This window comes from Silurus aristotelis (genome assembly GCF_946808225.1).
Source record: "Silurus aristotelis genome assembly, chromosome: 12".
NCBI lineage: Eukaryota > Metazoa > Chordata > Actinopteri > Siluriformes > Siluridae > Silurus > Silurus aristotelis.
The window spans coordinates 10664075-10677255 of NC_139585.1; the positions used below are offsets into that span (position 1 = coordinate 10664075).

At 38.5% G+C, this 13181-nt stretch overlaps 2 protein-coding genes across 45 annotated transcripts in view; both read right to left on the bottom strand.

Annotated features, from left to right (window-relative positions):
• Nucleotides 1-487, bottom strand: part of pigf (phosphatidylinositol glycan anchor biosynthesis, class F) — a 218768-nt gene extending 218281 nt beyond the window's left edge. The window contains exon 1 of the mRNA XM_083556653.1: nt 473-487. The gene's annotated coding sequence lies outside the window, so the exon portion shown is untranslated. The remainder of the gene's footprint in view (nt 1-472) is intronic.
• Nucleotides 488-2048: 1561 nt separating this feature from the next.
• nrxn1a (neurexin 1a) overlaps nt 2049-13181 on the bottom strand; it is a 158117-nt gene continuing 146984 nt past the window's right edge. For 25 of the 44 annotated variants that reach the window (XM_083556424.1, XM_083556390.1, XM_083556407.1 and 22 more), the window contains 2 exons: nt 5942-6023; nt 2049-4025 (listed from right to left, as the gene is read on the bottom strand). In XM_083556424.1, the coding sequence (XP_083412550.1) occupies nt 3721-4025; nt 5942-6023 (387 nt within the window). In that variant the 3' untranslated portion in view covers nt 2049-3720. The remainder of the gene's footprint in view (nt 4026-5941; nt 6024-13181) is intronic. The other 19 variants (XM_083556410.1, XM_083556383.1, XM_083556412.1 and 16 more) reach the window with 1 other exon arrangement.

Here is a 13181-nt window from a genome sequence, read left to right on the forward strand (position 1 = left end):
GGTATCAGATGTTGATATCCGAGCATTTTGTATGAGTAGGAGTAAGGATTGGTACATCTCTGGTATTTGTTTTTTTTTAGTGTAGTTTGCACCTTTTATGGATTAGAAGCTCCAGCCTTATACACCAAATGCTTTAAAATGCGTTTCTCAACCATTTACGTTGATTTTGGTAAGAAAACCTTACAATAGGTATAATTAAATGAACATAAAATAATTTAATAAAAACAAAACATTTAATTATACTGGTTAATATTCAATACTTTTACTAAATAAGCCCAGGTTGTGTGAAGAACTGAAGTCTGGACCTACTGATTGAGTTAAAGCGATCAGTCAAGAGTGTCAGAATCATGTCCTGGAAGGTCACAGCACTGCTGAGTTTACTGTTCTGCCTCATTTAACACCTGATTTAAATCACTGACTAATATACAAGAGCTTTAAGGGCTCTAGAAGATATGCTAGGAAAGGAAAACACAAATCTCTGTGTAGCTGTAACCCTTCGTGACCTGAGTGTGAACCTCCTTCTGTAAGTAAATTTTCCATAGGACCATCTTCAGACCCTTGTTACCCTTCCCACCTGCTCAGCTCTCCCTTCCTCAGCAAAGTCGAAATGACAAACGGTCTGCGGCTGCAGAGAATAATTCATGAACCATAAATTGGCGAGGACGCTTCCCTATAGTAGTGGTTATTTTATGCAAGTTGTTCCCTCGCCTCCTCCTGTGCAGAAAATGAAAAAGCGGTTCCAGCCTGCAGGTCCAGCGTTGTGACCGCATGCCCACAGCATCCAGCTCTCTGAGGGCACAGCGCTGTTCTTGTTCAGCCACGCATGATGTATAAGTGATGTTCATTATCATACTGGATCAATGACCTCCTGCAGGTTGAAGACCCAGTATGAGGCTCTGTGAGATGACCAGGAAAGTGTTTTAGTGCAAGGGTCTAGAGCATTTTGTGCTTTGAATAACGTACTCATTTATATTCAGCATGTATATGTATACCATATATAGAAAAAGAGCCTTTTGTCTAGAATGGAAGGTTTAATGTACCTTGCTAAGACTAACTGCTTCATTAGTGTGTTTGTTTAACTGGATCCTTATCCATGACTTTTCAGAAAGAATGTCTGGGCAGATTAATTACAGTAAAAACATTCCCATTGCGATTTGGTGAGCCTATGTTATTGGCAGAAAAACCTAATTTTGCTCAATACTTGTTTTTTCTTGCCAGACTTCAATCATGTATTTGATATCAAATGCTAAAAAAACAACAAGAAAGTGAAAACCAGTGAATTATTATTATTATTATATTTTTTTTTTTTACAGTTTCTAAAATGTTGTCCTACTCACTTTGCATTAATTCATAAGACAGCACAAAATTGCAGATAAACCGAAAGGCATGCCTCATGTCAAACAATTATGCCATCCAATTAAAAGAACCTCATGCCTTAACCCCTAACTTTGATAATGACTATTCTGCATGCCCTAGATAACCCATATGTCAAACTCACATTACATTCACCATAGAACAATAGGTACTTTTTCCATTCTCCACTTATTTTGCACATTTATCCAACCACAGAGAAGGGAATATCCGGTGCACTAAAATTTAACAAGGCATTAAAACAGTTTCATTTCCAACTGTTGTACCCTGTTGTAAGCCCATAATGCACCTTGCAGAGATTTGGGGTTAGGGTGGCATTTCTGACAGAAGGCAAAATGTGAATGAAGACCTGTCTTTGCTTTTTATTGCATTTCATTCTTCTTTCACATCTCACCCCTTGCTGTTTTTTCTGACACACGACCTCAGAGAACTAATCTTTTGTTCAGTTTAATAACTTACAGCAGCATTTTTTTGCTTGTTTATACGTGCATATCTTTTCCTGGTGTCTAACTCTAATGATATCAGCTACACAAACAGAAAAACACATATTGTATATGGAAATATGTAAATAAAAGAATTAAGAAATAAAATACAAATAGAAAACTTAACAAGACTTAACAATAGCACTCTGATGTAATTTGTTGTGGTGTTAGCAGGAATAATAAGAGGCAAATAGCTTTAAGTCTTAATTAATATTTTATTTATTTGTTCGATTTTTCAAAACTATTTTTTTCATAATAAATCTTCACTTTGAGGTCGTTAAAGAATTGTCACAATAAAAACAAAAGAAGGTATCATAGAAAAATTGTACACAAATTAAAAACACACAAAAAAACAAAAAACAAAAAAATCTAACATTTATTCTGAAATTGTATGTATTTTGTGCCTCTTGTGCTTTCAGTGTAGTACAATATAGCAAAGAGTGTTCACAAATAATAAATTCTTAGTTCTCATTGAGATTTGTGTCTTCTGGCTGAAATATTTCAATACATACTGTATATTTTGGGATTCAGTTCACTGTGTTTTTTTTTTGTTTTTTTTTTTTGTTTTTTTTTAACACCAAGATGTCATCCCATGTCAGAAGAGCAAAGTAATATTGCTTTAACAATTCCAATCGTTTTACTTCGTAATGGTTTTGATTTTTTCCCCCCAAAACCCAAAGTGTTTGTGTCTTTTGTATGCTGACACAAAAGGAGTAGTTGCAAAAATAAAACGTAATGGCAGAAAAAAAATACTGGCATTGAATGTGAGCATAAAGGAGAAAAAAAAATATACAGGAGCCCAAATGTTCATAGCTAATGGCAGAAACGGTTCTATCTCTATAGCAACACATTAACATTTAGTTTTTTTTCTCTTTTTAATAATTTTCCCAGTTGCTTTTACTAGAAAATGTTTGAAGAGCAGGTATACTGTAGTTGGCATCATCTATATAACAGGCTATAAAACACCACTTCAGCCACAGTCCAGAGAGCACACATAGATAGTCTTTGCACCGTATATAAACATATGTAATAAGATACTTCACGTGCATGGAGTATTTCTCAAACTATCGCCAAACGACCCCAAGGTTCTTCACCTTATTTGTCAGCATCGCCACCTCATCGCTGCTGTCATTGTCATGACAAACATACAAACAAAAGAAACAACGATCGTTTTTTACACTTTGCTTCATAATAAGGCCTCCAAGTCCTCTTTGAACCCAAGGTATTCATCCTTGATACTGACTTATATTTGGATCCTTTTTCGTTATCTTCAGTTTGGCTCGGTCTCCATATGGCCAACACTGCCATTAGAAATGGGGGGGGAGGGGCGCAAATACTTTGGCTGATTTAACGATCATACAGTAGGTAGCTTCTCAGTGTAATAAGTCTCTTTTTCCTCTGATTAAGTGAATGTCTTTTTTATTTTTTTTAATTCAATTTTCCAGATGTTTATGGGTTTTCTGCATGTAGAGGGCATGTCCCAGTAACACATACACAGGCAACATAATATGAAAGACAGTAAGACCTCAGTTCTGACCAGTGGCCATGTCTTTAAGAGATTCACCCTAACATACAGGGTTGTACTGGCTTGTCCCTGTCCAGAAGAGTGATTTTCATTTTCAAGGATCCTTTTCATTCTTACTCAATTCCTTTTTGTACACACGCATAGATTTGGATAGTTCTTGTGTGCTTGAGTATAAAGTATATGTTCTTATTGTTAGTAACAGTATATCTGTGTCTCAGTTAAAACTAAGACTGTGCTTTTTTTCAGCTTAATTACTATACACAGGGTTGGTGTCTCCTCCCTTTCGCCTGTGTGCTTCTGAACACAGGAACACCGGGAGAGTTGGGAGGGGAGTCTGTGGGATCAGACGTAGTACTCTTTGTCTTTGTTCTTTTTGTTCTTGCTGGAGATCTTGGCCACGCCGATGGGTTTTTCTTTGACCGCTGCTCCGTTGGGCTGTGTGGCCGAGTTACTGATGTAGTTGCGGCTCTCATCAACGTGGTACGAGCCCTCATCGCGGTTGCGGTATTTGTACATGGCGTAGAGGAGGATGAGGATGCAGAGGGCGGCGGCTGCTACGATGCCCACCACCATGCCTGTGGTGCTGCTGGACTCGCGTATCACCTCTGGGCTCGGGTAACCCTTTGCTTCCGGCAGGGGAGGGTGTGCTGTATACACAGAAAGAGACAGAAAGGGCAAGACTGTTCATTAAAAAGCATTGATTGGTCTACTTTCTAACAGCAGCCTTTTATCATAGATTAGCCAAGCACAAATAGGTAATCAAGCCAAATATTTACTCTACGCAAATACAGCGCATAGAGTAGTACAGTTAGTGATAAGCCCTTGGCTATAAGCAAGAGAGCTTTATTAGGAAATGCTGAAAGGATGATAAAAAAAAGGCTAGACATGAAAGAAATCAATTTCTTACAAAATGGATTTAATGGTTTTTGCTCAACCGGATTGACTGATAACCGCTTTGTAGTGTGTACAGTATACATAAAAAAAAAAATCCAGAATAGCATTGATATGTGCATCTTCAAGGCGTTGGCCTGTTGCCTGCATTCATCTTACGGCTTTAATGCAATCTACTCATCACATTGACTCTGGCAAGCCATAAAGTGCACCTTGTTATTAGCTGATGCACTAACACACAGTGATTAAATTGGATGTGCAAGACATTTTTTTATCTCTGGCAACCAGCGAGCGAGCTTTATTTACGTGCTGTTAATTTCAAAGCAGTGAGATGGTGATCCGTTTTTTGTGATTTATGTCATGATTTGCTTTAAGTCACATTGAAAAAGGCGACTCATAAGGTCTCTGCCTGGCTGCAGGCGGGACTTAAAAACGCTGGAGTGAAATGACACCTAAAACAAACAAGTACCCTTACTGTCATTGAGTCAACTGCAGCCTGCAGGTGTGGAAAAATATGATGATAAATGTGTCTGAAGAACAAATCAGGTTTGTGGCCTGTGCTTTTGCGTAATAGAGTGATCACAATGCGGGAAAAGAACAGAAATTGCATTGCTGCTAACATTATTATTCAGCTTTATCTCAGTTCTAACTATAGTAGCCTCATTCATTATATTCACTACACTAGCCTGCATCTGCTCAAATTCTTGCCTTAGGAGGGATTTTTCATTATTTTTCTGACATGCTTACAACGGTTCTGTAAATTAAACAAACGCATAGGTCACTTGCAGCTTGCATTGGGCTGCTAAAGAAAACTCTTTCTCTTAACCTTTATTCTTTAAAATTTTTTGTCAAAACCAGTTGACAGCATTAGCATGAAGCCACGTTGCTGAGAGATAAAAAAAAAAAGGTATTTCACCATGCTCGGTGGTCTTTTCCCTAATCTCTGTTTTCCACATCAAACTTCAAACACCACATTAACACCGCAAAAATATACCTGTGTTGGTTTTAAGAAGAAATTAAATAAAAAATGTGAAGCGGTGAATAGATGAATTTTAAAATGGAAAAAGAGCATCAAACAAAGTCAGACTATGATTAACACTTTAAACTTATGGGGTTTCTCATGAGCTTCATGTACCGTAAATGGTTCTTAGATTTCAAAAGCCTTTCTAATTGAACTCTCAGTGGTAGGCTACAAAAAACCTTAAAAAGACTTCGCAACTAAGTGGAGTGTACAAACTTGTCAATATAACACAATGCAAACAGATCTAGGTAGTTCCTTTCACTACAGTGGATAATTTGTTTTCCATAAGTTTTACATTAGTGTCCTGAATCTATGCTCAATAATCAAAAGTTCAAACAATTTGTGTCTTGTCTCAACAAGAATTACATAAGTCAAATACTGTAAATTAAATACTTGAATAAATGATTACTCCATTGTAAAAAGACTGGTCGGGGTTAAAGAGTATGCTTTTCTGCTTCAATGCTGATTTTCATATTATTTTCAGGTCCGATCGGTCGAATAACGAATCGTTTGATTTCATCAAAAGAAGAGGGTTTAGAATAAACTCATGATTAACCACCATACACATTAAAAATGGTTGACTTACGGAAAATGAGCGGCAGCAAAAGAAAGACACATGGACAGCAATAATAAAAAAGAAAGATGACTAACCTAACCCACCTGAGGTTGGGTCACATGGGTCAATGTCTTCATCATCAGTGGGACATTCGGCTGATGCTACTAACAGATCGTCCTGGAGTTGAAAGAAAGAGAGAGACAAAGAGAGAGAAGGGAATGATTAAAAATATTCCTTTCAAACATTACAAAAAGCGTTTGTATTTTCGTTGTCTCTTTCAAGCCTGTGTGGGTTTGCACCAGCATTCTTTGTCTTTGTCTCTGTTTGAAGAGATCCAAGATATCCAAATAAAAGAGATATGATGCTCTACCATCCCTGTTTATATCCACAGGCCTATCATTTACACACTCTTAAAGGCAATAAAACAATAGTAATTATGATTTACAGATTTTATAACCATAGTAATACATATTACAATCTTATTTTTCATCAAACTTGATTAGAAAGATGTTGCTGAAATTCAATTTTGTATTCTAACCTTAAACTTTTTATAACGACTAAAACTAAGATTTCAGTCAATTAAATCAACTCCAACTGCACAAATCCAGAACATATATACATGCACGCAAACACACACACACACACACACACACACACACACACACACACACACACACACACACACACACACACACACACACACACACACTTATCCATAATATATCCACAGATATGATAACAGTATACACTTTTCATTTTTTTTGTTCAGAATGCAAACAAAGAACACTAATCCCATTCCGCCTTGGTAACCGAAATCAATTGGAACAAGGCCATATCCACACGAATGCATGAACTAACAAACACCAAATAGCGAAATCTTGCCTCTGTTCCAGTAATAGTCCCGAAAGGAAAGAAAGCCATCGTTGCAATCTTTCTGTCGATGGAATTCTAGTGCAGAAGATCAGCCCAGAAATCAACTTAGACGATCGCCCGTGACTGCAAAGCCGATCTGCGCTGTGTGGAGAATGTTGGTGCTACATTCTGCTCCGATCTCCAGCAAGAATCTGACGATGTGAAGTGGTGGCATTCATTCAGCACCAGCATTCACACCTCTCTGATTAGCTGTGTGGATTTGACGCCAGCTGGCGCATGCCTGTCTGTGTGTGAGTCGACAGAAAGGCAGAGATGGATGTAACATCGATCTGCCTCTATGTACTCTCTCTCGCTCTCTCTCTCTCTTGCATTCACACACACACTACCCACGGGCATCAGGGCAGTGCCCACTCCAGTCAGGACGTCTCATCGGCATCACAGACTTCCACCCCACACAAACAATGGTGGGAGAGAGAAAGAGTGTGAGATGGTGGGAGTGGGAGTGCCCCCTGCACAGTTATATCAGTGTAGTTGCCATAAACACATGGCAGCTTTTTTTTTTTTGCTCACAGCAATATCTCTTCAACTTCCAACTCTCAAACGCGCTGCAAGTAGGTCAGAGTGGGTAAATAATTTAGATCTCTGATGCTGTGGCACTGGGCAGATAGCAGTCGGGAAAGAGAGAGAGAAAGACTATAGCTCCACTCAGGCAATTTAATGCATCTTAGCTTGCATTACTGGCAGGGCACATTATCACAGACACTGATATTAAGCTTGGGTTACTAATGCAAGGAGTATAATGTTAAGTCTAAAGAAATCTGAGAAAAATTACAAATGAATTAACTGTTAATGAGACTTTACATAAGATTTGTGCTACAATATTATTTCAAAGTTGTATGCGTCTTTTGATTGCTATCTAAATGACTTTCCTTCATGTTGTTTTATGGAATTTGTCTTGTCACTATCACTGCCTAATCATTAGTGATTCAGATCCACATCTGCATCTCTGTAAAATGGCTTCGTTAAGAACAGAATAGCCTTTATTTGTCACATATACATTACAGCACAGTGAAAATATTTTCTTCCTTTATCCCAGCTTGTTTGTAAGCTGGGGTCAGGGCGCAGGGTCAGCCATGATACAGCGCCCCTGGAGCACAAAGTGTTAAGGGCCCAAAAGTGTTAGCTTGCGGATACCAGGGCTTGAACCCCTGACCTTCTGATAACCGGTAACCCAGCACCTTAACCACCATTTGTTAAATGGATTATTATGCAAATTAAATTGTGCGATGTAAACAACATGCTGCAATATGTTAAACTGGATTAATTCCTATATACTGTAGTTTCAGTAAATATAAGACAGCTTAGTGGGTAAGACATTGAGCATTGGCCTTTAACACTCAACTCCTCAGTTACATAAATGAGATAATTGAAAGGTGCCCTGGATAGTTTCTAGTGTCTGCCAAATGTCATAAAAGTACATGGAAAAAAAAATCTGTGGAAAAATTTGGAGAGAATTATTGTATAGAATTATAAACCAAAATATTTTCTATGAAGTAGATGCAAGATTTAAACTGTTGAGGTTGCAGCCATTTTCTTGGCCATTTTTAACTGCAAACGTGCCTTCAAATGGCATTGCTTTCAAAAAGATTAAGGAGTCTTATGCAGTCTTATAGTCTCATCTTGTACACATCTACTATCAGAATATATATATATATATATATATATATATATATATATATATATATATATATATATATATATATATATATATATATATATATATAAAGCTCAAATACCACTGACTGACTCACTCACTCATCACGAAATCTCAAAAACCACTGAACGGATTGCAATGAAATTTGGAACATACCTTCCTCTTGGGTCTTAGGTGCTCACTAAGAAAGGGTTTTGATAAAGTCGGCCTGGATCGCGGCTAACTCGCGAAAAACCCGATTTCTTACGCATTGTAAACTCTTCGAAATAACATTACAGATCCTAATGAAACTTAGTACATTGTTTCTTATTACATGTTAGATGCACGATAAAAATTAATTTCAAAGTAGTTTGCCCTGTATCGGTACTACAAAGTTGTAGTACGTTATTTGTTGACGTTACGTTCTGATCTCTGATCATCCAGTCCTGCTCAGTGCTTACTGCTTATTGCCATATTGCCATATTGCATATATATATATATATATATATATATTGCAAATACAGGTAGTTCTCTACTTACGATGGAGATACGTTACAACGACCCCATTGTAAGTCAAAAATATCGTAAATCGAAGATGTTGACTGTGACAGTTTTTCCTGCTTGATGCTGATTTATAATTAATATTTTCTGCTCTAAACTGATGGATTTCCTCTTCTTTTTTTTCCTTACAAGCAGAAGACCTACTTGGGTGCTTGGAAGACATGCTTTTATAACTAAATTTGCTGTTTGAAACTGTTTGAACAGAAAAAAATATTTTTACAATTTTGTCATATCGTTATCGTCATTGTAACTCGAGGACCATCTGTATGTGCAAAAAATTAACCACACAGTAATGCTCCATGACTGAAGCAGTAAACAGCATCACAGAATATTTGCAATAACATTTTACATTTAAAGAAATGTGTCTAACCTTTTGTATTTTGGTATTTTTAAGGACATCTGGAAATCTGACACGCTATTTAAGTTCAAGTATTTATATCAATATAATTACTGTTGGAGTTTGAGCATCGTTGGAAGAAATTAAATGCACTCAGTGAACTTATCCATACTCTCGCATCTCATCTGCATGCCCTAGGTTCTCTCACTTTCTTTTTTCTTGCTCTCCCCTTACAGAAGCGAAAGGTCTAAGCAAAGTGTAAGGACTAAAATCAGACTCCTCAGATGTGGTATTACACAAACAGTGAGCATGATGCTTCATAAAAGTCAAATATGACTAAGACTGAGCTCTCAGCCTCCATCTGCTGTGCTTTACCATCCTCCTCTGCCTACTCAACAGCTGTGCTGAGTTGGACATGGGAACATGGGGAGAAGGAGGTGGAAAATGGGTTAAAGTAAAGAAGAGAAGATTGCTTGCTCTAACTTATAAGGGTAGCTTGTCAGAGCATCTCAGCAGAGGATTCTCTTTCTGTGTTTCCTCTGTTTCTCTTTGTATTTAATTACTGTGCATCCACAAGTACAATGAAAAGCCTGACATGCTGCCAAATGGGTGGAGAAGGCAAGTGGGTCAGAGTTGGGAGAGACACAGAGAAAGCAAAAAAACAACGCTCAGCTCACCTACAGACATACTAAGAACCGGCTGTGCTCTAATTAGAAAGCACCACCCCTGTTCACTCTCTCCAAATATCCCGAGACTGCCAGAGAGAGACACAGTTCAAAAAGAAAGAGCCGAAGTGAAAAGAGCTGACACAGGCTCAACAACCTCTCCGTCTCTTTTCCTGAGTCCTAAGCACTATTCTGCAACCTCCAGGCACTAATTTTAACACCTGCTGCCAAGCCGGCCAGTCAAGAAGAGCGTTACTGCAAACCAGCTCTATCTATTTGCCATTAATAGACATCACGCCCTTGTTCTCCCTTTTTATAGCTCTTGTTTCAGTGCTATAATAATCCCAATCTATATTTCAAAGCCTGCTGTTGGAGTGCCATCTTCTGTAGCTCTTGTTCCCATCTCATCCTTGACTAACTCTCTTTCTCTCCTTGGTAGATGGTGCGAGCATTCAGTTCTATTCATGCTACCTTCAACACGCACGACCGTCTGTTTCTGTTGCCATGGAGATGCAGACCGTTACAAATGGCAGGAAAGGGAAAAAAACCAAAAAAAAAACTCTGTGGCTCAGCTGGGACTTGCAAAGCAAAGCAAAGCCAAGCCAAGCATTGATTTCTTTCTCTGCTTCTTGGGTGAGAGTGGGAGAAAGTCTGAGTGAAAGAGTAATAACATCAAAGTGCCTTGGCTTTGCTTAGCTCTTTGCTAATGAGACATGAATATTCATGCAACGGTCCTGGTACTAAATAGAGTTCGGTTCTTCTCTCAGCTCTCACCTCTGAAAGCGGTGAGTTTTAATATAATTGAAATCTCACACACATGGAATAAGAATTGTGTTTGGGGGCACTGCAGAGTTCCTTTCTCTCTTCACATAACTGGATTCTTATAAAGAAATCATGGTAGATGAAAAAAAAAATCTTCTGCGAGATCAGGAAACAGATCAGGAGTGTAGATGCAAAAGAAAGGCCTGGGGACACTAATCCAATCGAATTGTTTAATATGGAGACCATCTAGCAATAGATATTATTAAAACCAAAGTAAATAACGAGGAAGTGCTGACCTCTGTGCTCGTTTTGCTTTTCTTCTCCTTCTTTAGGATTTTAAAATACAGTAATATTGTGAGAGACTGGAGTTTCACAGGGTGAAAATCAACATGGCTGCCTGATAATGAGAAAATCTGTGCATGTACACAATAATAAGCAATGCTGAACTATTTTGCTCTCCTAAAACTCACACTGACACACTGATATATTATTAAATAAAATTCTGGATGAATGCAAAGAAAAAAACGTTTACTTTTATTATTTTTATGTGCATAAGCAGAATGGCGTTAACAATTTATGTGTACTGGTGGCATCAACCATATGGCTGTAGGAGCTCCAGATCCTCAGAGCTCAAGTCGGCTCTCTCCTCAAATCCAGCTCTGGCAAACTAAAGTGAGCTACAGCTGGAGGGATAATGGACTTTATGAGCTCAGTTTTGTACTGCAATCTTATGGGACAATCTTCTGTTGCTATGGGCAACGGTAGATACTTTCGATGATCTTATGATCTTATAGTGAACAAGCAGGCTTTTACTTTATATAATATTAGTCTCTGAACAGCTGTCTGGAGTGGAATGGGATTAGAAAAGCTGGATAGGAAGAAGGGAGTGGTGGATCAACTGGAGATGCAGTGGAGGAAGCTGGATAAAGAATGTAAGCAGGCAACATGTGTACATAAAGCAACTGCTGCCTTGAAAAGAGAAACCAGTGCTGATGCATTTGGATTAAAGAAACGATCATCAGCGATAGTTTCCTCCCAAAGCTTTACAACTTTTCTTGATATCCTCTTTCCCTTTTCATGTATCTCCTTGCACAGTGCAGACAAAATGTGCATGCCTCTTCCCACTGCATGAATATGAAAAAAGCCTCTACATGCGAAGATGGCTAGATGGGTGAGCAACCGTGAGAAAGAGAAACTACCTGGGATGAGGAACAATGCCATCTCGCATCCATAGCAGCCTGGCTACTCTGCCTGCTTCCTTTACACAGCTGATGCCTTTGTTTTCTCTCTTTTAAGTAAGAGTGTCTCTTGGCTTTTTTTTTTCTCTTTCCCTTTTTCTCGCTTCCTGTTGTCTCTCGCTCCTAAAGCAACACGAGTAAATTCAGTCCGCTCTGTGAGATCAATAGTGATGCCAGAAGAAGTCCTACTCTGGTAGGGAGATGAGGAAGATAAATTGTCTGCGCATCAGGAGAGCCTATCAGTGCCTTCTACAGAGTACGAGAGAGAGAGAGAGAAAGAGAGAGAGAGAGAGAGAGAGAGAGAGAGAGAAAGAGAGAGAGAGAGAAAGGCAAGTGGAGCAGCAGTGGTAGAGAGAAAATGAGAAAGAGTGATATATACACACAGCGAGAGGGGGGCGAGAGAGCAAGAGAGACGGAAAAAGATGGTAAGAGTGTGAGAGTCTGTCTGGATCACCTGACTAACTTTGGCCAATCAGGAACCCCGCTGAGCTGAGATAACTAAGGGTTGGTTACTAAGAATGTATTCCTTGCTTTTTTTTATGTGAGTATTGGTTCCCATGTTGTCAAATGCCACAGTGGCACAACCCACAATCTACTGTCAAACATAACATACCCCAAAATAGGCTTCCACAGCAAAGGCAACAGATCGCTAGCAATGTTTTGCAACATGTGTTACACAACACACGTAGTACCAACCATAAGATGATGCTCACTGCAGTACAAGCTACCTCATACACACACTCTCTCTCTCACTCCTTAGTGCTTTATCTAAAGGAGGGTCTCTCCAGGTGGGACTATCATTATTCCAAGCAATATTAAGCCTCATAAAACAGAATATGCTGCCTTTACTTACAGATTTTACAATGAATCCAGGGAATGTTAACACTGTCACACATACACACAATAGAAGCTCTACTATTGTATTTATCTGCTTTCTTTGCACCACCATCTGTCTCATGGGATTTGGTTGGTTTGCGACTGTGGAGCGCACATGAGAAGATGGCATGCAGGTGTAAATTTTAAATGTGATTTCATGAATTCATAAAAAAAAAAAAAAAAAAATGCTCTTGCATCAGGAATAAAGGTGTGGCAGTTGGTGTGTTTCCAAAGATTAAAAATGCTACTGAAAATAGTATTTTGGAATTATATTTTTGGCAGAATTCATTCGTCAATACCCAAAATAAATAAATAATTAAAGGTAATAGG